The sequence below is a fragment of the Molothrus ater genome, chromosome 4 (assembly GCF_012460135.2).
Source record: "Molothrus ater isolate BHLD 08-10-18 breed brown headed cowbird chromosome 4, BPBGC_Mater_1.1, whole genome shotgun sequence".
NCBI lineage: Eukaryota > Metazoa > Chordata > Aves > Passeriformes > Icteridae > Molothrus > Molothrus ater.
The window spans coordinates 28,225,081-28,247,647 of NC_050481.2; the positions used below are offsets into that span (position 1 = coordinate 28,225,081).

Below are 22,567 nucleotides of genomic sequence, written 5' to 3' on the forward strand. Positions count from 1 at the left end.
ATAGGGCATAGTTCAGACATTAACATTTTAAATGTTTTTCCCATACTGATATTTATTGTCTTACGTAAGGTGTTTGAGTTTTTTATTTGTTTGTTTCACCAAAACATAGCTTTTTAAAAAAATTCAAATAAAATAAAACTTATATGATTCAAAGATGCTACTTGCAAGTCCTTTGGTCAACATGGCAGTAAAGTACCTTGGTCTGTTAGCATCCCTGCCCCCTTGTCTTTGTCCTTTGTCCTTAGGCTGCACATAAAGTTATCAATTGCGAGGTGCCAAATAGCCTTAAATTTGAAATGTGAAATGTGTTTTTTTAAACGATTACTTAGTAATGCTAGTAGGAATTTTTCATTTCCTCTGCCCAGTGAACTTTCTTGTAGCAGCCAGGGATGTGCTGGTGTTTCTTGTTCCAGGAATCAACCTCTGCAGGCTGACATTTAAGCAGAGCAATTTCTGTAATGTGGCATTTAAGGAGTGTTAGGAAACAGAATTACTCCAAATAAAGGCTGCTTTACTTGCACTTACTCATCTCTCCTTTTAGGAGTTCAGGGCCAAGCTGGATGGAGCTCTGAGCAACCTGGTCTAGTGGAAGGTGTCCCTGCCCATGGCACAGGGGTTGGAACTTGATGCTGTTTAAGGTCCTTTCCAACCCAAACCATTCTATGAGTCTATGACTTGTTTTAACAAATTTGTCTGACAAGTGCCAGGCTGTGTACAGTGGTCAATTTTTGGAAGCTAAATCTTGGTTGCCCTGGTAGACCATTTGGAAAGGAAGTTGTGTTTTCTTTCTGCCCTTTTGCATGTCACTAGAAACTTTTGAGTTAGTTCTCAAAGCCAAGCTGATTTCTGACAAAATTTGTTAAAGGGTACCTCATTATGCTCAGAAGGTTGGAGAGGGAATTCTGTTTTGTAGGTGAGGGTTTATTTGCAGTCCTTCTTTTAGCTACCTTCGCTATATAAGACTGAAATTTGGTAGTGTCAACTGACTTAAGTTGAACCAAAAAATCAGAAGAAAATGGTGCCATAAATTTGTATTGATACCTGAAGGTTTTCCAGGTCCTGGAATTGATTGTTTGGGGTTTTTTCCCCCCTGTAGATTGAAATAATTTCAAGTGCAATTACTTCCTAATTGCCTCAAATTAGGAACAATAATGAAGTATTACCATAGAAAAGAAATTATCCATCACTCAAGTGTTTTGGGGGATGGAGGACTGTGCCTGATTCCTTATCTTAAGTCTTGGAAGACCTTTGGTATTTTCCATTGTTACAGGGTTCTTTTTCCTCTGACTATTTTCTCCAAATGAATTGTTCTCATAAAGGAATTTAAACTCTGGGTAATTATTGTTCTCTGTTCCAAAAGCTAATAAAAACAAAGCTCAACAGTATTCAGTTCGAGGCCTACGGAAAAACTTGGGTGTAACAAAGTAGAAAAACAAACTTTTCTGATGAGTCCAGGAAGCTACGATCACATTTTCCAGTTTTTACTGTATGTGTTGGTCCTAACTGGGAATGTTTCCTATTGAACTGAATTTTTCCTCTCCACTTATGTTGTAGTTGATTTTTTATCCATGGACTGTGGATAAAAGAGTGGATCGTAAATGTCAAAGATACTTGCATATGATCTCAAACACAAGGAAAGAATACTCTTTTGCAATATTTTATAGGGATGTGTGTTGTTTTGTGCCCTTTAAGACTGATAGGATTTGTTTATTACAGTAGTAGGCCAGAAGATACTCTGGGAATGCTGCCAGTGTATAACCATGTCCACTACAATTTGATATTTCATACAGACCCATTTCTTTGAATTAGGAGGCTTTTCTTTCTTGCAGTTGTTTTAAAGTGTACCTCCTTCCCTTCCCCTTTCCAGCCTGTACCTCCTCCAAGGTTCTCAGGGTTCCTATGCTCTCTGATGTGTCTGTTGCCTGTAAATGTTCTGGAAAATTTCTGATGTATTTTTTTCTCTGACTTTTTCTGAAAAACTGGAAACCAGTTTTATTGCTAATTGCTTGATAAGGATTGAAAATTAGAGTTAGATTTTGGCTTGTTACAGAGATATACATTTATCTATGTTGTTGATATCAATGCTACAATTTATTACAAAAGTGTTCAAGAGTGGGTAAGATGGGTGAGTCAATCAACTCACCAGTCAAGGGTCACACTACCAAGGGAATCTTGTGTGTTTATCCAGGCCTTGGTGGTTTTTATAACTATTCTTCATTTGAGCCCAGAGTAAGAATAATGGGCCACTGCTCTAACCTCTTGGAAGAACCTCTTTGTGTAAATTCTTCTTCAGAGTTTTAAAGCTTCCTGAGGTGAATATAAAGAAAATCAAATCCTAAAATAGTGAGTGTTATTTTTAGGTTTTTTTAAGTGACTGAAGGTGACATAGCTACTTATGGTGGTTCTTTCCAAGTATAATTTGACCTGAATTTACGCGGAGATTGGTTATGCGCTTTTAAAGAGTTGAAGAAAAGTGTTGCTATATACTTTTCTTATTGTTAGGTTCTGTGTATTCTGGAGGAGGCCAGTAATGCCATGAAAAGGCCATAGCAATTCCTGAAATGGTGGGAACTGGTAGTACTCTAGCCTTTCATCCCGTAAGAACAGGCACCTGGCATCCACCCAAGGGCAGCCCATCATACCTCAGCTTGGTAATTAGACAGAAATGACAGGATTTCATCCCCCTTCTGTTGGTCCAAGTGGATGGTGACTTTTATTGTCCTTCCTTTCTGCTGTGCCACTGGTGCAAAAAGATCCCTGTATGTTTATTAAAATGGTAGAGGCAGTTGAGAGATCATCCTATCAAAAACTTATCCATGTGGTTGAGATGTACTGACATAGCTCGTGGCACAGTCAGTCCCAGCTCCGCAGCTGCTCAGAGGCAGCGCCCTCCTGTGAAAGTAACAAGGTGCACAGGGGTGAGACTTCATCCTTCCCTTGTGAGTTTGAGGCTCAAATCCTATAAAGATCTTGTGCTTCCCGAGGTGTCATGGAGTTATTCTGCATGAGGATTGCTTGTAGTGTGCAGGTATGGGTTGTCTTAGAGTGTGACATTTCACTGAAGGAGTGAAGCCTACTGATGAGAATGCCACTGATGAGAATGCCACAGCCTTAGTGTCTGGAAGCAACGTGGCAGTGTGTTGGGATCAGTACATGGTTGACACAGCCCTTCCTTTTACAAACACTGTCCTATCACAGCTTTTGTCCAAAGTTAGGCATGCTTCTCTGAGGCAATTCTGTCTTTGCTGTTATGTTCTTATGTTCCCCAGTTATGACTGAAGTGTCAGAATATATTAAAAATATTCATTGGAACTGGCGTATTTGATGAAGCATCTTTTGTTACTTTTTAAAATTTTTATAGTTTGAGCTTTTGTTCATCAAAAAATGATGCTAGCATGGCTCATCTCAGTCTTGTGAGAAGCAGTTTCCTTGCCAACCTGTAGTACCTTCTGTTTTTTCTAGGCCACAGGTGTTATTGCCTCATGTCAAATGGCCTGTTTTCCGTGTTGTCAGCTGAGATATCTGTGAAAGGAACTCCTCTCTCTTTTCTCTCTAAATTTGGTGTACGTGGGCTTTGTTGAGGTGTGCCTCTCTTGTCTGCTCCCAATTCTGTTCACATGCAAGTGCTGTTACCCAAAGGTGTCTTCATGTAACATTCTTTTTGATGGACTCTTTCTTTCTTTTTGCAGTATTGACTGGCTAGCCCAGTGAAAAGCTCAGCTTTCTGTGAAGCAAAGTGCCTTGCTCATGAGTGATGTTAATTTAGTTATGTCTTTTAGCAAATACGGTTGTGAGCTCTTCTGATTACACTGCAAGAACTTGTTGGCAATGAAGAAAAATTCACGCTAAATTTCTATAGGAATCCTCATAGCTGCTTCTTATTTTATACTGTAGATTTATTTTCCAGATTCTAATTTCCAACACTTTCACCATCTGGTGAGCAGATTTAGTAAAAACAGTCCTCAAATACGTCATGTCTTAAAATAGCAGGTGAAAGCTTGATCTTTTAGAGAGAGATTGCCAATTTCAGTGCCTACTCTAATGACAGTAGCTAATGTAAAATGAAACCTGATAGTTTTTGTTAGGAAACATCAGAACATGTGTTCCACTTTTAGCTCCACTGAGATGATTTTGGTTTCACTCTTTTGCTGTCATATAAATAGCTGGATTTTTTTTTTATCAGGTGTAGACATATTTCCCTGCCAAGTACACAAAAAACTAATAAGAACTTGCATATGGTATGAATGTTATAATACAAAATTTTATATTGAAAAGAAATTTTGTCTTCTGAATAACTCAACTTTCTCTGTGATACTCCTAAAAAAATACCTGCTAAGGAAGTAATATGCAGGTTAACAAAGAGATCGCAGTGATTCAATATGTTGGAATGGTTGAATCTGTCTCCAGAAAACTTGTGTATGGAGATGAAAGCATTATCCATGTGGTGCCTGAGGAAATCTGTTGAGGGGGGATGTTTGTCACATGAGAATTCCATGTCTTGCGGGGCTGAGCATCTTTGGCAGTTCCCTTTCCTTTTTCCACTGCTTTGGTGAGCCCTGCGCTGCCTGGGGGTTTCACTCTGTTCCCCTTTAGCAGCTGTGGATGATGGTGACTCATCTTGTTTCAGTCTGTCACCTGAATTAAGTAGGGTTCTTGAAAAAAAAAAAGTCATCGTTCCTTCCCCTTAGGTTCATAGAAACCATGTAAACCAGAAGTTCATAGGCAACTGTACAGGAATTAGGTAATGTTAAATTCATGTCTTTAGGCTGAAAAGTTGATCTTCAGCTGTGTCTTTGTGTTGCTGCATAGATTTTGTCAGACCCACTATTGTGCAGAAATGCAGAACTCGATTAAATAGTAAAAACTCCAGTATGGGTGTTACTGATCAGCAGGAATGCTCTGGGTTATGCTATACGTTCAAACACATTATAAAATGGGTTAGATTTTCAAAGTCAGATTGCAAAACCTGTTAGTTAACTATTAAAAATGTTTCTGTCTTTTAAAAATACAGTTTTGTTGGCATTTCGGAGATGATTTTTATGATAGTTTTAGGAAACTTTTGTGCATACTGAGTCTGAAGGCTATGAAGAAGTAGATGTAAAAAACCCAAAGCTGCAGAGTGACCTTTTAAGTTTTCTGCACCTGTGGCATAGTGTCAGTGTGTTTAACTTGTGCTCTAGGCATGGCTGTAGTGCAAATGTTTCTCAAAATGGAGAATTGCAAATTGCTGTTAGACAAATGCAGTGCATTGGGTTATTGAGATGTTAGCAGATGTTATTGTTGTGTTTTCCATACAAGTAAAAAAGCAAGCATATATATGCCATAAAAGTATGGTGTGCTATAGTTATGTACACCCATGCAGCATAAGTTGCGTAAAATTATAGGACAAGCATTAGAGGGGGAGATAATTTGCGAACTTGAACATTGATGAAAGAGGGTTTTTCTTATGGGCAGCCTCCTCTGAGAGTATTAATTTAGTGTACAGCTTCATTTTAAAATGAATAATATATAAACAAAATAATGCTTGCTTTGCCACATGCTTGTATTTTATTTATGCGAGCACACATGGTCCACTCTAATTAAGCAGAGCTCTTTATGGTTTATTTATTTGTTCCAGAGAGGCTGCTTAATATTTGAGAGAAACAGTAATGATGTCTGACCTTTGCAGTGGCTGTGTTAGCGATGAGATGGGTTTTACAGGAGCCTGCAAGAACAGCAAAAGAACAGGTTGATCTTTTCCTCCATTTGCTGGAACATGCTCAAGAGACCTGAAAGCACAAGTGGAAAAATCCCCATTATTAAATGGTTAAAGAGAATTTTCTTGTGCTTTAGGATCTCAGGAGACTGTTACTGACAGGCTGAGGTCAAGGGTTTTAAACTTTGTTTCTTTGCATTTGGTTGTGGTTCATGTTTTATGACCAAACCACCAGGGTAGTATTTTGCTTGGCCAATAGTTGTTTGTTTGTTTTTTATGCCAGTATAAAGAAAGTAATGTAAATGAGATGGACACCAGTCCAGGTTTTAAGTTTTATAGAATATGATTAGGCATGCATGAGTCTTGTGTGGTGGTCTTGTAGCAAGATTTGTCTCTAAACTTCTAAAATTATGTCTTATATGTAGATGCACATTTTATTGCCTCTCCCTTTTTATGGCCTTTGCTTAATACAGGTTCTTGCCTGTTTTTACAAAAACATCCCCTGGCGAGGAGCTCAATACTGGCAGCTCAGTACCCCACTCCTTCCTCTTCCTGCCTTTCCCAGTTCTGTGCTCTTCCTCATTGTGTATTGTGTGCACAGTTGGTGTCTGATGAAATTCTAGGGTTTATTTCTGAGAAGAGTCAAATTTATTGCATTTGTTATTATTTACTTATATATGCTAATACAATAGGTTTAAAAAAGCAGAAAAAGAAAAAAAAAGAATGGAGAAACAGATGGATACCTGTGTATTCAGATGGTAACATTGCTCTTTATAAAGCAATGGAAGTTAAATGTTTGTTGTATTTATAAAAGGATTTTGGTTGATACCGGCGTTTGTGGGTGTTATTAGTAAAAATGATGTTTAACTGACTTCTGCACAAATGTGACCATTTCTTACTTTGTTCTTCTATGGAAGCTCTGTGTATGTGTACATTCAAAGTTAATCATTCAAAGTTAATATTCTCATAATGGAAGATGCAATTTGTGGTCTATTCAGTCAGTCATGTTTTTGCTAATTAATCATGAATCATCTGCTATTGGAACAGTATCTTTTTTCTTTAATTAGGTGTGGGTACATCTTTGTTAGAGCTCTGCCTGCAGAACCCTACAGTCCTGCAGCATATGCCATTTTTTTTCTATATCAGTAGGTTTTATGTCATAGCTTCTGTTTGCTATTGTCATTGCATCTGTGTTTTGCTCTGTCTTTATAAATGTAAAAATCTCCTTTCAGCATTACAAGCATATATGGTAGCTACCTCAAAGTACTGGTGCACTGCATAGGTTTGTGCAATATCATGCCTTTGAGGAGGAGCAGTGGCTGTTGTCTTGCTAAGGAATGCAAGCTAATGGCATGTGCTTCTTCCAGCCAAAGTGATTGCAGATATGTACCAACTTTTCCCCTTCCTCCTTTCTCAATGCTGGAAATGCAGGATCTTTAGGATCAGGGTTTTGTTTTTGTAAAAAGAGGATCGAGGCTTGGAGAACTGCTGAGCTTTCACTCACCTTCTGTTTTTTAGAAAATATTATTCTTTTTCTGTGTTGCATAATAAATTGTTTATTTCATAAATTTTCACCTTTTCCCCCATGTTTAAGTCTGAGAGCAGTCAGGCTTCAGTGTATTTCAGACACCCACATTCATATGTCCCCACCAGATTATTTCAGTGAATGGACTGCTGAAGCAGCAAAAAGGAATGAAAACAAGGTTGAGGTGGGGGGAAAGGCATTTTCTGAAGCTGTTTTTGTCAAAAATATCAGTGGAAAATAACTGTAAAGTGAAATTTTTTATTTTCTGCTCTGTTACTTCCAGTAATGTAAGAGAAGAGTGTTGGGTTTGAACTTTAAATAATGAGTGTGAGTTATGGGTTTTTGCAGTCCACTGCTGGTGAAATTAGAAGAAAACTGAAGCTCATGGATATGTTGATCTGCTGTGTTAGGGTCTCATGTCTTGTGGTGGGGTGGGGCTGCCAGTAAGACATTCCACAGGGGACAAGACCCTTTGGCAGGGACAGGTTTGCACTGCAGATGTGACCAGCTGAAACCAGCCCTGTGGCTACCTCCTGTCCCTGCTTGGAGCTCTGGAACAACCTGACCCTCTTGCATCTGTGGCAGGGATCAGGATAATTACCCCGTGGCTGGTGAGGCAGGCGCTGCTGCTAGTGCCACTCCAACTGAACTGCGAGGGAAAGGGGGTTAAGCTGGGATAATGTTCCAGCCTCATCCTGGCAACTGACAGCATCACCTCTGAGCCTTCTTGCTCCAACTGGCCCCAGGAGAGCAGGAACATACAAGTTTATGCCTCTGACCTTACTTGAGGACAGTATGCAGGTTGCAGCCATGTTGCCAGGACAAGCTTTGTATTTATCCATTTATTTCCAACTTCAGTCTGATGCATCCTCTGCCCTGTCTGTGCTGGAATGGTCTCTTCAGCACTGATGGGTTTCAGATGTATCTTGTGCAGCAAGCTATTACTTTTACAGGGAAAACATCCCACATCGCTCTACCTAAAGTCATTAGAGAGAGCTCTGTCTTGGTTTTAGAATTTTAATTGGAGTGTATCTATGCATGTCCATGCACAGATATTAAATATTGCACTTGTTTGTGCATTTAATGAAAGGGATGTCAATGTTCTCTATTTCTACCAGAGCAGTTTAAACTCTGTTCCCTCCTTTCCCTAGTATTCCCATGCCTTTTGGGGGATTTACTTGAATGTATCTACCTGTAATTATGGCCTAAATATACTCCTCTCAATTTTTTATAAGCATGAATTATTTCTTGCATGTGTTAATAATCTATCTTGTAGAATACATGCACTTTAATGGTATCTTTGGGAGTCTATGTACAATTTAAACCACAAATTGTAAGAGGGAGTAGAAAATCTTTGGTAGCATTGTTCTGCAGCAGAAATGTGTTTTGAAATGTGTCAGTAATAGAAGCTTTTCTGTAAAGAGTGACCATATATTTTTTGGTTTCTTTTTCATGTAGCTGTCCCATTTCCTCCAAGTCACCGTCTCACAGCTAAGGAAGTGTTTGATAATGATGGGAAACCTCGTGTGGATATCTTAAAGGCACACCTTATGAAAGAAGGGAGACTGGAAGAGAGCGTCGCTTTGAGAATAATAACAGAGGGAGCTTCGATTCTCCGCCAGGAAAAGAATTTGCTGGACATAGATGCACCTGTCACAGGTTAGTGTGGAGTTATGGTGATGGAGAGGAATGGTTGCTGCCTGGGACATGTTTGGTAATGCATTAGTGTATGTGGCTTCCTAAGGCACTGAAAGGCAGCTTGAACGTCAGTTGTTCTCTCCAATACTGGATTCACTCCTTGTCTGCTACCACTGGATAATGGAGGCCATCAAGCAGCTTGTAATATAAAGGAAAGGATTATGTCTGCTGAGACCTGTCTGTTTCTAAGGCAGGCAACATTTTTAGTCTTTAGGAGAAAATTACAACTACTTTCTGAAACGTGACAAGTTACCTGGCCTTTTGCACCAGGTATTAATTCTGTAATTGTATAGATGTTATTTATCATAGTAGGACTGTTCAGACATACAGACAGCATTGGGCTCTGGATGTCATGAAGTTCAACAAGGCCAAGTGTAAGAACTTGCACATGGCTTGGGACAATCCCAAGCACCAGTAAAGGCTGGGCAGAAAGTGGACTGAGAGCAGAGGTGATGAGAGAGACTTAGAAATGTTGGTGGATGAGCAACTCAGCATGTCTTGGCAATGTGCACTTGCAGCCCAGAAAGCCAGCTGTGGTCAGGGCTGCATCAAAAGCAGCGTGGACAGCAGAGCAAGGGAGAAGGGATTCTCTTCCAGCCCCTCTGCACTGGTGAGGAGACCCTACCTGGACTGCTGCATCCAGCTCTGGGGCTCCTGACATAAGGAGCCCATGAACCTGTTGGAGCAAGTCTAGAGGAGGGTCACATAGATGCTCAGGGTCCTGGAGCACTTCTCCTCTGCAGAGAGGCTGAGAGGTCTGGGGCTCTTCAACCTGGAGAAGAAAAGGCCTCAGTGAGACCATTTAGCACCTACCTGAAGGGGGCGTACAGGAAAGAGGGAATTCTTACAAAAGCACATAGTGACAAGGCGAGGGGGAATGTCCTCAAACTGATAGATGGTGGGTTTAGATGAGATATTAGGAAGAAATTCTTCACTATGAGGGTGGTGAGGCACAAGCCTAGAGAAGCTGTGGATGCTCCATCCCTGGAAGTGTTCAAGGCCAGGCTGGATGGGGCTTTGAGCAACATGGTCCAAATGGGACTTGCCCAGCCTGTGATGGAGGGGTTGGAACTGGATGATATTTAAGGTCTCTTCCAACCCAAACTATTCTGTGATTCTCTGAGGAAATTATGGTGTCAAATTTAGTGGAAATTTTAATTAGATGTTAAGGAAAGTAAGAAGTGCAGAAAAAAAATTAGCAGTTTGTGTTGCCTGGGGGATTAATGATTGTGCCGGTTGCAGAGCCCATCCTGCCCTTGACTATCAAACACTACTACCCACTCATTAATCCTCAGGAAATGCCTTATTTTTGAATTTCCTTCTCTAATTGTCTCCTGCCTCTGCCTGCATTCTGAATGTATGAATGCATTTGCTTGCTCTAATGTGTGTCCTCCTATATTTTGTTGTTGCTACAAGATATGAATGCATTTTTGACAACTAATTGATCTGTGGCATAGAAAGTTAGCTGGGGGGGAAAAGATATCTAATTCCAGCCAGTTTAAACTATGAAGCCAATGTATAAAACCTGGTTTAAGAAGTCAGGTGCTTTCATCACTTTTGCTTCTCGAGAGCCCTGATAAAAGTACAAGAAATAGTAATTTACTGCAGAGGAAGGGTTACCAGTTTTTATTGGCAATACTGGTAGCAGTCACCAAAACCTACGTAGAAATAATAAACCCTTCATTATCAGGAAACCTTCTCTGAAGCTGAATGTAGTGTCTGGACTAGAATGATGCACAATTTATTAAAGCTTGTAATTTTAAAAATGACATCCAACTAGAGGATTGTAGCTTGACCTGGAGAGGTAATGTGTATCATTTTTTATGTAATAATTAGCTTGTCATGCTGCTGTACAGTTCTGGTGGAGAAGATGTCAATCATGTTGCAGCTCATGGATGAATAAGGAAAACCAAATGAATAAAAGGACCCTTAGTTAACTGAAAATAAAGTTCTGCAGATATACTTTTTTTTTTGACACTTCAGGATAAATCGAAGAAGTCGTAGAGGTGCAGTACCCTTGTCTGTATTATATGGGGGTTTTTTTTGGGTGTCATTTTTACCTTTTTTTTTTTTTAAATCCATTGAGAGATGTAGACTGTAGGAGGACAGCTCTGGTGTGTTGTGTCCCAGCTGATCTCCATAAGCCTGTGTTTAATGTTCTCTCCCTCTCTCTTTAATTTTTCTCTTTATATTTTTTCTTAAATGCATTTGAAGGTGTTGGAATTGTTCTGAATTATATTTTGGGGATTAATCTCCTGAAGTTTGCCCCATTGTATAACACTGGTATAATATAAGTCTTTGGTTCTTTTTTCAGTTAAGCCTACACCTTGCTTTGTTCCTGCCTTTGAAATTATTCTCATGCAGTGATTGTGATACTGCAGTATTCTTCAGGGTGACTGGTAGATACTTTCTTTTAAGCCAGCATAGGAAAACTGGGCTCCTGATGTGTGTTAGCAGGGTAGCTGAGAAAGTGCTAATCTTCTGTATGAACAAACATGAAAGCTGTAGTTATGAAAGTGATCATCAAAAGAAGGAAGAACTTAAATTGTGAGGGGGAGGTTGAGAAAGCTTGTGAGGCATGGTTGTTGTGGGCCTGACAATTTTCTTTGTATGAGTAGTATGACAGCAGGTGACTGGATAAAGAGACTATCAATTGCCTGATGATGTAGTGGAAGTGCCAGGTATGCAGACAGTCAGGAAGTAGCTGTGCAGTAGAGGAAAGCTTTTTTCAAACATTGGGAAGAGCAAACAAAACCACTGATAGAGTGGCTAAGAAAATAAATTTTAGGATTCAATACAAGAGAAGCAATCTTTTTGAAGAATGACAGTCATAAACCACTAATAAACCCCCCTAATATGGGTTTCTTTGTGGGAGAGGCATTCATCTTTTAGAAATATATTCCTGTCACTGGCTTATAAGATGGTGATTATCAAAAAAGAAGAAAAACAGAAGAGCGTAACTGTAGAAGCAATAGCATTGCAGATTATTAGAGTGATATACTTGATAAGTGTTAAAGAATATGAAAAGTTCTGTCTTAAAGCCTTGTGCAACCATCCAGTCATTTGAAATTTCACTTCTTTTTTTATTTTAAGGGGTGGTAAAATTGTCCTCAGAAGAAGTATCAGTGTTCTGTTTATAAGTCATGTGCTATGAAGTGGGTACATACAAGGCTTGAATTTGAGCAAGAAAATGATAATTGGGTGTGAGTCATGCCAAGAGCCTGAATGTGACGTGCACAATCAATTATTTTGCATTAGTGTTTAAAACTTACTTTGTATCTGTGGTTAGCTGGAGCTATCAATGTGATTGCTATTTGAATTAATACATTTTATTTTCAAATTTGGCAAGGTTATAAGCCTTTTGAAGTATTCCTGATGAACCCATTTGTGAGCGTAGCTCAAATTGTCATTGTTTGCTCCACACCTGCACTGCAGGTCTGGCTTACAGACAGGGAGAGCTGTTCCTGCAGTTACTCTGGGCTCCTGCTCACTGGTAGGAATATGAACTGAGCCTGAAATAAGAGACTCCAAGTGCCCTGCTGTTACGACTTTTCTTGCATCTGGGAAGTGATGAGGCAATGTTGTCTTGACTGACTTCATCTGTAACCTCTACACTTGGAGGAATGCAGACTTCATTTGAAGCTTGTGTGTTTAATGAGGTTGATCTACCGCTAGACTACAAGTGTTCAGTGGACAGATGTCTTTATGGCAGCCTTAGGATTTGCAGTCCTGTATTATGTTCATAACAGTATAATGACACATGGGGAAATTGGCTCATTTTTAGTGTCTGTTTTTTGTTTTTTTTCTAGAAGGCTGAGGAAGTATATCTCTGAATCACTCTGATGGCAATGTTTACTGAAGTCACACTCCAAAGTACACTTGGGAATGCCAGATTTATGATTGACTAGGTAGCCTAATTACAGAGGTTCATTATTATACAGAGTGACTTTGAGCAAGTGATATACACTGCCCTTTCTTTGCATGTTGACTGACTGCAATGTTTTATGGACTCTCCCAAATCTAAAATATGCTGCTTGGCTACTGAACATTCTTAATTGCATTCCAAGCATGTGTCCCTTTGACTTCATGGGTGCATGGGTGATTTTCTCTTTGTGCTTTAATGTATATCTCCTTAAATGACATACATAACTACAGGATAGACCTAGAACTGTAAAATGATATGTTTATCTAATATCTATCATTGCACATCTTTGCTTGTACTTTTTAGATTATTTTCCTTGAGGATATTGTTATATTTACAGATAGCGAATGAAATAGCATGATACCTTTTGCACATATGACTGCACAAATGAATAAGCTTGTAAGATATGTATTGGTGCTTTAAGATAAGTCTTTTTCCCCTGTTGATATCTATTTTTAAAGTAATTAATGTGTGCTCTTTTTTCTTGTCACACTTGATATATCTCACTTTTTGTGCTCAGTGTGCAGTCCTTTTAGCTAGTTCTGCCCGTCAGTACTAATGAGAGTGTCCTCCAGTAAACTAAGAACACTAAAACCTAAGTCATATACATCTTTATAAAACTGTACTTTTTAGTATGTGTACTGAAATGTAATGCATGAATATTACTGAGGCAGCTGTCTGTGTACAGATGTTTGTGTGGCTGCCCCCCCAGCAGTGTCCATGACAGTAGTTTCTGGCTTGGTGGCTGTTGCCAGGCTATGCACAGGCACAGGGCCCAGCATCTGTTACTCCTTCACTTAGAAAAAAATGGAAAATAGGTAAAAACAGCATATACTTTCATTCTAAACATGCTTCATTGAGGAAGTCCTGACTCTGTGTTAGCCTGTGTGCAAAGCTTTCTGAACTGCCAGGTGCAAGCTTGGTAGATGAAGAGAGGAGGGCATCAGGGAAGACAGAATAAAAGCTTATTCTTGTAGTGTAGGAAGTGTCTCAGTCTCTGCAGGACTCCTTGGCCATATTTTCCTCTCCTAGTCCTGTTTTTTGCAGCTCTAGTGTTTATGGCTGTGGTAAGTGCAAGGAAACCACTGCTGTTTGCAGAGCCTTTGTGTCACAGGCTCTGTGAGGTAGGGTATTTGTATCCTGTAGGTTTGGAAGTACTAACCTTGTGCACACTAAGGGGAAATACACTCACTCGTGCTATTATTGCAGTGTCTTTGGGTGGAAAATTCCATTGGCTTGGTTGATGCCACAGCATTATGGAAATCCATCTTAAGTACTTGAATTGCTTGTAATGTTTGTGTCTTTGGGAGCGCACAGAGTTTTTGCAATTCAGACTCTAAATTGATGAGAGGAAAAAGGTTGTAGGCATTTATGGACAAGCCTGTGTGGGAACAGCTGTGACAACTTTGGAAACTTTTGTACATTACAGGTCCATAAAAACTAGAGGGAAAGCCCTTTCCTACTAGCATGTGCCTTTATGATCTGTGAGGCTTCCAAATATTGTCTGGGTACAGTATTCCGTGGAATGGTAGGGTGTTCTGTGCCTGAATTTTTCTTTATGTACCACATATATTTTTCCTTTGCCCAGTTTCTCTCATTTGGTAGCATGAAATAATATTAGTAGGTTGCTACTGCTGTGCAGGCTAAAATTTTGTAAACAGCAAGAATTTCTAGCTAAAGTGATCAATGTTAAGATGAGTTAATAAAAGTATTTATGCCCACATTGTAGTAAAAGAGAATATCATTTAAAATTACACTGAATGTAGTATGCATGTGAATGATCTGATCCAATCTGAGAGTCAAACTAAACCAGTTCTTTCTGACTTCTACCTTTGAAACAGTTTAAGATAAAATTTCAGCATGGAAAATAAGCAAGGCTGCTTATTAGAGACCTACAAATGTTGTTAGATCAATCCACATTTGCACAGCAGAGTTTGTTTGAAATTAACAGTTCTGTAAAAGTAATTGTAGCTAAAATTTGTTTATTTCATACTTAGGCTTAAATCCTATGTGCTGTGATCACTGTTGAAGAAACTATTGACTTCCCAGAAGGTGTATAACTAAAATTTTTACATATGTGCCATGAAAATAATCACATACGTGATCAAATTGTGAAGTGTTATAAGGCTGGTGTCTTCAGACACACAAATCTTAAAGCTTAGTTGTTGGTTTGAAGCCTAGATACCTGCAACTTTTGAGGATAAGAATTGGACTTCTCCCTTCTTTGCCATAGGACAGTCAGTATAGTTACCTTGAAAAAGCATCTTTAATTTTGTTTGTGGCACTAAGAGTGAGCGTGTGATGGGGTCCACCCTCAGAACAGGATGCTAGTTACAGTACAACTCTTTTTTCTGTATCTTGGAGATGCATGAGAGCTACAAATGTTCCTGGTATGGCTGTATCAGTTTGAGTTGCTGTTTTAGCAGTAACACCTGAGACCTGGACACATTTCTGCAAATTAGTCTCACTCTCAGATTTAGTAGCCTGCAGTTAATTCTCCTTCATCATAGGAAAGTTAACTTTGCCTAGAGTGAGGTAATGTCTGAAGTGAACTTTTACTTGTTTCTTTCTTAATATCCATTCACAATCTCATTTGCATAGATGAGATTTCAGCAGAACAGGTTGGAACTGGGAAGTGGAGGAAAGGGAAAGTATTAATAGCACCCCCTACTCTTGTATCTGTCTTGAAAACAAATGGTAGTCCAGTCGTTTTTGCATGTTTTTACTATATAAGAGCAGATAGAAGAAGAAAGCAGAAACAGCAAGAAGAAAGCAGAAGCAGCAAGAAAGCAGATATGCTTTCTCAAATTAATTAGACTTTATGAAGAAATTTTTGACATAATTTTTTAAAATGTGTTAGATATCCTCTTTTCTCAATGTAGCATAAACACAGTTTGCTGTTGCACAATTATTTTCCATTACGTTATCAGTGTTGAATGTCATTAAACTACAGAAAACCTGCATTTAAACTTATGTTTAAAGTAATTTACCATTTAAACATACTGTTGAACAGCTAAAGTGATCTTGATTGGATCCTTTATTTGGGTTGCTGATTAAAACTGACACTACTCCAGCTATTTTGCATGCTTTATTGAGAACTCATAATGCATCAGATCACTTGTGGCTTAAAATTTGATTCTTCTGTAAGAAGGTGAAGATGTAAGGCTGTATATAATCAGATTTTTTTTTTATCTGGTCCTTGCCTAAGTGCTTCTGTTGGTTCCAGATATAGATTGAAATATGTGTGCCTGCATCCCTGGTAGAACAAAGCAATTGTGTCTTGTAGCTTAATTGAGCTGCTTCAGCCATTAGCATCTGACATTTTGGCAGAGCTGATGTTTTCTAGTAGCAGCTGCTTAAATCTATCCTTATTGCCAACACAGTGGATAGTACTGATGATATTCTTTACAACTACCTCAGTTGTTCTTATAAATGATCTATCTATGGTTCACTTTATTTGGTGCAAAAACTAGTCAAAAAAGCCAAACTGAATTTGTGGAATCTGAGATTTCCTTCAGATACGGAGCTTAATTTGATGCTGTGAAATGGAAGATCAAATGTATTTTGGGCTTCAAGTCAGCACAGAAATTGCATTGATTAAAAAAATAACCACCAGCAAAAATACAAAAAAAACTGCTTGCAAACACCTAAGCCTTCAGGACTTTGTTCTTGCCATCTTTTATTTAGCATGTGGGTGGTTCATCATGTAAATACTGACAGCACAGTATAGCACATTAGCATTTCTTCTAGGACTATTCCAAGCAGACAGAGTACATCATAGCAGTGCTGTTTATTATAGCTTCTCAAATATGTATCTGAAATCAGAGATTTTACTTGCTTTGCAATTTTGTAGTCAGTGGCACAGCTTGAGTTAGACCTGGGTCTTTGACACTTGAGTTCTTTTTTGAAAACGACCATGATGTTTGTACTGTTTAATCCTCATTAAGAAGAGTCAACCTTTGTTCTTGCCTTTTGTGTTCTCTTAGCTTTGCCCAGTTACTCCTCCTTTTGATTTTCACCTTGGTTAATTTAACTGAATCTTAGGTCATAGTCTCTGTTAGTAAGGGATGTGGGAATGCAGTGGGATCACTGCTGAAATCACAGCCACCCATGTTCCTCCTTCTATCCATTTTGGATGGAGGAGCTACTGAAATGAGTAAGAACTAGAGGGAGGCAGAGGGAAATTCCAGTCTGTTTGCCTTCCCCCTTGGAAAATAAAAAATCTACCAGTCACAGGTGAACAAAACAGAGTTCCCCATTTTGTTTGAATCTGAAATAATTATGGAGTCATGATTTATATATGTGTGAGGCTGAAAGGGGGATTGATTTGGTCTTAATCACACTGTACCTGCAACAGCTGTAGAGTGGTTGCAGTACAGAAATCAAGAAGAAGAGTGTGAGGGGGTGGGCTAATAGCAAGTCTGAGCAAACAGCATTTTGTGTCAGCTGATTGTTGCCATTGGAGGTACCATCATGTTAATCTGATTTGGGAGTTGCTGTGCAGAGGTGTGCCTCTGTTGTTCAGAGTCTGATTGTGCGTTTGGAGCTAACACCAGCTGTCTCTTGCCTTCATCTCTGCCCTATTTTTGTATGTCTAACCTTTCACCAAAACCTACTGAGAAGCACTAACAAGTGCAAAGGAGATAACTAATAGGTTCCTTCTTAAAGAGCTACTATAAACATACCTGTCATCACTTAGAGCATAAATCAGAGAACATCAGAAGTTGGAAATGGTACTTATAGAAGGACATTATTCTGGGCTGGGTGATTCTTCTACTTCTTCCTGCCTTTACATGCTTTTGCATTAGCATTTTAATTGTTCTAAGAAATACTACCAGAGCTGAGACAGATGCTTTCTTTATTTGGTTTTCTGCATTTATCTAGAGAAAACCTTTATAGAATAATTTCCAGGTGTATATAATATCCTCTGAAGATACTGCCTTTTTAAATGAAAAAGAAAGCTGCTATAGTTCAAAACATTTAAATTCATTTTTTAAAAAAGTATTTTAAGCTGTTCTTTACAGCCTAAAAAAATCCATGATCTCCAAATAAATGTACCAGTTAGGAAGATCAGTTTTGCTCAACATCTTTTCAATCTGCAGTTGATTTCAGAAAGTCTTGGGAAGTGTCACAGGGGATTCTGGCAATAATGTACATGATTTGTACTGGTAGCGTGTCAAGCCATAACATTTTCTTTTGACATGGGGGTCATTATGTGCATCTTGTAGGGCATTAAAACATTAAATGGTGAGTTTGAAATTATTCCTCGGTGTTCTCTCTGCACTGACTGTGTTTGCTCCTGCTTTTCTCTTCTCAGCTTTAAGTATCTAAATCTAGTTGAAATTCATGTATTGATACCACTTGGGGTGCTAGTTTCTTCCAGATAAAATGGTTTTGATAAGTGAAGAGGATCTTACTTCTCATCCACTAAAGAAGATTCAGCATTAATTGAATTTTCAAGAGGAGTCTGTCCTATGACATGTTGTCTTTCCCTTTATTGCATACTGAACTTAGCAGTTGTATTGAATCTTTTGGATTGCTTGGCTTAAGTCAATGTTGTTCCTTCCTGTGAGATTTTCAAATTCAGCTATGTCATCTTTAAAGCAGGCAACCAAAGTGTGAATGGCAGAGGACTAAGCTCCAGTTTCAGAGCCTTTGTGAGAGTCAAAACCAGCCATGGTGCTCAGCACAAGGGAAGGTGCTGTGGAGAATCCTTCTTGCTCATTAAGTGTCTCAGCATTACTGCTTTCAGATGGTACTTCTGAGAGTTGCCATGTTGAATTTTTGACAGTCATTCTTACACCTCTTCTCACTCCTAATTTACTTCTGCAAAAAAATTTACCTTTAGAAGTGGAAAATACCAAAAGTATTGCTTCAATCAGAATAGGTTGAATTTAGATGTCAAAATGAATGGCTTGTGAGAGTTCATTACAGGAGTTTATTCATCTAAACAAAAAAAAATTCTTCTGAATAACCAAGGAGATAAAATTCAGTGAACTGTCAGATTTATTATGTATTAACCTGTATTAAGAGCACTTAAATGTATCATTTTAGAAAACCTGAAGAAAACTACACAACACATTTCAGTTAGTTTTTCATGCATGTTCTCCTTTGTATTTGGTGCCTCCTGTACATACAGGTCAAGAGCTTAGTGTGGCAACAGGGGTTGGGGACATTGCTGGTGGCCATAGAAATGAATCTTGCGGCTTCAGCTGTTGACAAAGTGGCAGAACGCTTTCATTTGCTTTCTGCTTGGCTTGATTCCTGTCACAGGTAATAGTTGGAGTTGTCTAGAGCAATAAGTTATGAAAGCTAATGTAGCTTCTTTGTTCCACTTCATTTCCTTTGGTTCTCATCAGACTTTAAGAGGGGGAAAAAAGCCCAGTCTCAGTGAGGGGTACACAGCTGAAAGTGTAGAGAGGAAGACCTAAGAGCTGTTTGTGAGATTAGCCTGCATACATAAATCTAGGTTATATTTTTTCCCCAAACAATCAAAAAAAGTCAGTTGAAAGAGTAAAATTCCTTTGAAGAGAAAATCTTAAGATTCTAAACAAATAAGAAAATATTTGTCTCTAAAAGGCAGTTAATTAGCAATGCCTATGGCAGGAAATAACCAAAAATTGTACTTGAAAGGAGAAGAGCATGGTAAGTGTGTTGAGGTAAGACTTGGTTGGTCTCTAAGTACAATAAAGCAAGCATTTTTATAGATTTGGATGTGGTTTGTGTTCTACATTTGTTACTCTAATGACTGATAACAGCAGATTAAGGATAGGCTTGTAGTCTACTGTTTCTTGTAGAATTACTTGGAGTTAAGGGTGGTTTTTTGTTTGTCTTGTTTTCATTAAGATGTCTGCTAAGGGAAATAGACTTTCTCATAATAGCGGAAAACCTGAAATTTCCAAATACATATAGAGGTTAGTTATGGCCAAAGCCACCTCTAAACAGGGAACCAGTATCAAATGTAATAAAATCCTGTGTAAATCAGTAGTCCCTCTTTGAAAATCAGTGCATTGGCCCTAGATTTTATTGTAAAATTAGAGAGACATCGTTAAGGAGATGTGGGGAGAAGGCATCAGGCATGGTGCAGAATACTGCTCTGGCTCTCAGAATCCTTTTTGTGGGAACAAATGTATCCTCAGTAAAATGATGATTGTAGCAATGAAAAAATTACTTTCAGGTCAGTGACACTAATCTAGGTCTTCACTAGTGCTTCTGCCTTTTCTAGTCTAGAAGCTTGAGGCTTCAGAATATCAAGGCTCTTATCACATGCAGGAACTCCTCTTGAAGGCATGATCTTAAAATGCAGCTGGTTGAAGATGCCATCTGGTGGCATGTGTTTGGTGTGTCTGGCTGCTTCCTGATGCACCTGCCATCAAGGCCATATATTCTCAATATGCAAGCGAGGAAGAGTAACCACAGCGATAAGGCCAGAACACAGAGGTCTCCAGCTGTTGCTAGGGGAACAGGCTGGAAGATGACCACAGCTGTGGGAGAGCAGATAAGGATAAGCAATTAATGCAAGTCAGCCTAGTCAGCCTTTTACTTTGGAGTCTCATTTTCTAAATAAGCATTTGGGAAAAATTTCATGTTATCTTACTTAGGGTGGCAGTGAAGATTAAACTGGATTTCTGTTGGGTTGAGGCAGCAATGAAATGATGAAGATCTGAAGCCTTTGCTTGCTGCAGATTTTTATGGTAGAAGAAATGTGTTTCAACTGCATAAACAAAGCTTGGGTGTGTGTGGGTGTGTATATCTGTGTTCTAAAACCTCAAGGTTTGTATATCCTTTTATCTTTAAGAATATCTGGAATATGAATATCACTTTTCCTAGTACTTCAGAGAAGCTCTTTTTTTTTTTTTTTTCTTTGAGGAGAGCTTTTCAGGTCTAACAGTAATTGAATGGGTAAAGGTTAAAACTTTATAGCAGTAGCAGTTTTTCACTGTGCTGTTGAAGCTAAGTTACTCAGTTAAGGTAGTTTAAACAAAATCAAGGCATTAGTCTGCCAAAAGACATCTATCTTCTCAACGTTTGCCAGTTCTTTGGCACTTAATTCATCACACTTTTTCTCTAGGCACCTGTGACCTACTCTCCAGACTGCAGCTTTTTTCAGCATAGGTTTCATTCAGTAATGAAGATAATGCTATTTTTGTGTTGTTCTTCCCACATTAAGCCCTTTTCTTAAAATAATTTAGGTTGACCAGTATCTTTGAAAATCACATTGTGCTGCCTCTTGTTCAAAACCAGGGCCAGGTTCAAAGGTAGATCAGAGTAAATTCTGCCGCTTCTTTTCTTAATTAATCCATCTTTTTCTTTCCAACTTACACACATTCGTCCTTCCCTCGTAACATGATGTTTCTGAACAGACCTCCTACTAGTCCAACTGTGCTCTGAGGGAGGTTAACTCCTCACAAAGGCTATCATATTCCTCAAGCATCATGACTGTCCCTCATGACTATGCTTCTTACTGTCTGTCCCTGTTTTATCAATTATCCATATTGTCTGTTTTGCTCCAAGAACCCCAGTGACTCATCTGAGCTCAGACGGTCTCATTCTAAGCCTCTGAAACATTTCTTTGATTCTTCATAGAAGAAGGACCATATGCAGCTCCTTCTACCTTTTGGTTCTTTTCTTTTGGTGATTTTGTATTCAAAAAATCTGGCTTTGGAAGAGTAGTTGTCTGAGCACTGAGATGTCTCTTTTCTCAAGACCAAGTCCTTTCATGCTCCATGGGAAAGATGGTGTTAACATTTAAGCTGTCACCAAAAGCTGTTGCTCTGCAATGTGCGACTGATGATTCTTCCCCATTGCCAGAGTGTCTGGAGGAGAGCCTGGTGTTCAGAGACTGTTCTGCATGCAAGCAGCTGTTTCATGTGCACCTTCTTGAGTACCTACCCTCTGTCTGCCTTTGGACTCACAGACCATTGCTGATGCAAGCATGATTTTGAAGAAAGAGTAGTAATGAAGATGTGTCCAGCTGATGTGTCACTGTCCCAACTGAATCTATCTCAGGGATAGATATTATTTAAAATATTTATTCTGTGTCCTCAGGGACATCTATGCACTGAATCTGTCTTGCAAAAGTTCTGACTGGTTCCTTAATTCCATTCTGCTGTGGCACAAATCTCGTAAAACTTTTGGAAGTGAAGTATTTGGCTCAACTCCTATTAGTATATTGGGATATGGGGGTATAAAAAAAGGACTTCTGCAAAGTATCTTATTCATACAAAAACATGGACAAAGGCATTTCAGTAGGAATAGTATGTTTTTAGTTGCAGCAATTGAATTCATATTGACAAGAATTTTGTGTTAAATACAGATGCTAATGGTTAGAATTTTTTATTTGGTGTCTGTTCTGCTGCATTTTGCATGTTTTCTCGTGAACTAGAAGCGTTTTCCAGTAAACAAGTATTTATATCTCGAGTGTGTATCATATGTGATCTCAAAGCACAGTTGTTACAGCTGGTAAATGTGTTGGGTGGGTGCTGTATCAGTTATGAGGCTCTGGTGTATTTGCATGCATAGGGGGCATAGTGTAATTAACCACATTAAACTGAATAACACACAGCCTCCCCATTGTTTCTCTTTATGGATGTAATTAGATGCTGAGAGAACTATAGCAGGAAATAGGAACAGTTTCCTCCTGCCACCCCTCAAACAGGTTTTGAGTTCCAATTAAAATAAATTACATTTTCAATCAGAAGAGATTACTGACATGATATCCATGTCA

General features: G+C 38.8%; 1 protein-coding gene across 2 annotated transcripts in view; it reads left to right on the forward strand.

Moving 5' to 3' along the window:
• The window catches only part of PPP3CA (protein phosphatase 3 catalytic subunit alpha), a 171,146-nt gene that overhangs the window by 62,138 nt on the left and 86,441 nt on the right, over nucleotides 1–22,567 (forward strand). For both annotated transcript variants that reach the window (XM_036381734.2, XM_036381735.2), the window contains exon 2: nucleotides 8,679–8,879. In XM_036381734.2, the coding sequence (XP_036237627.1) occupies nucleotides 8,679–8,879 (201 nt within the window). The remainder of the gene's footprint in view (nucleotides 1–8,678; nucleotides 8,880–22,567) is intronic.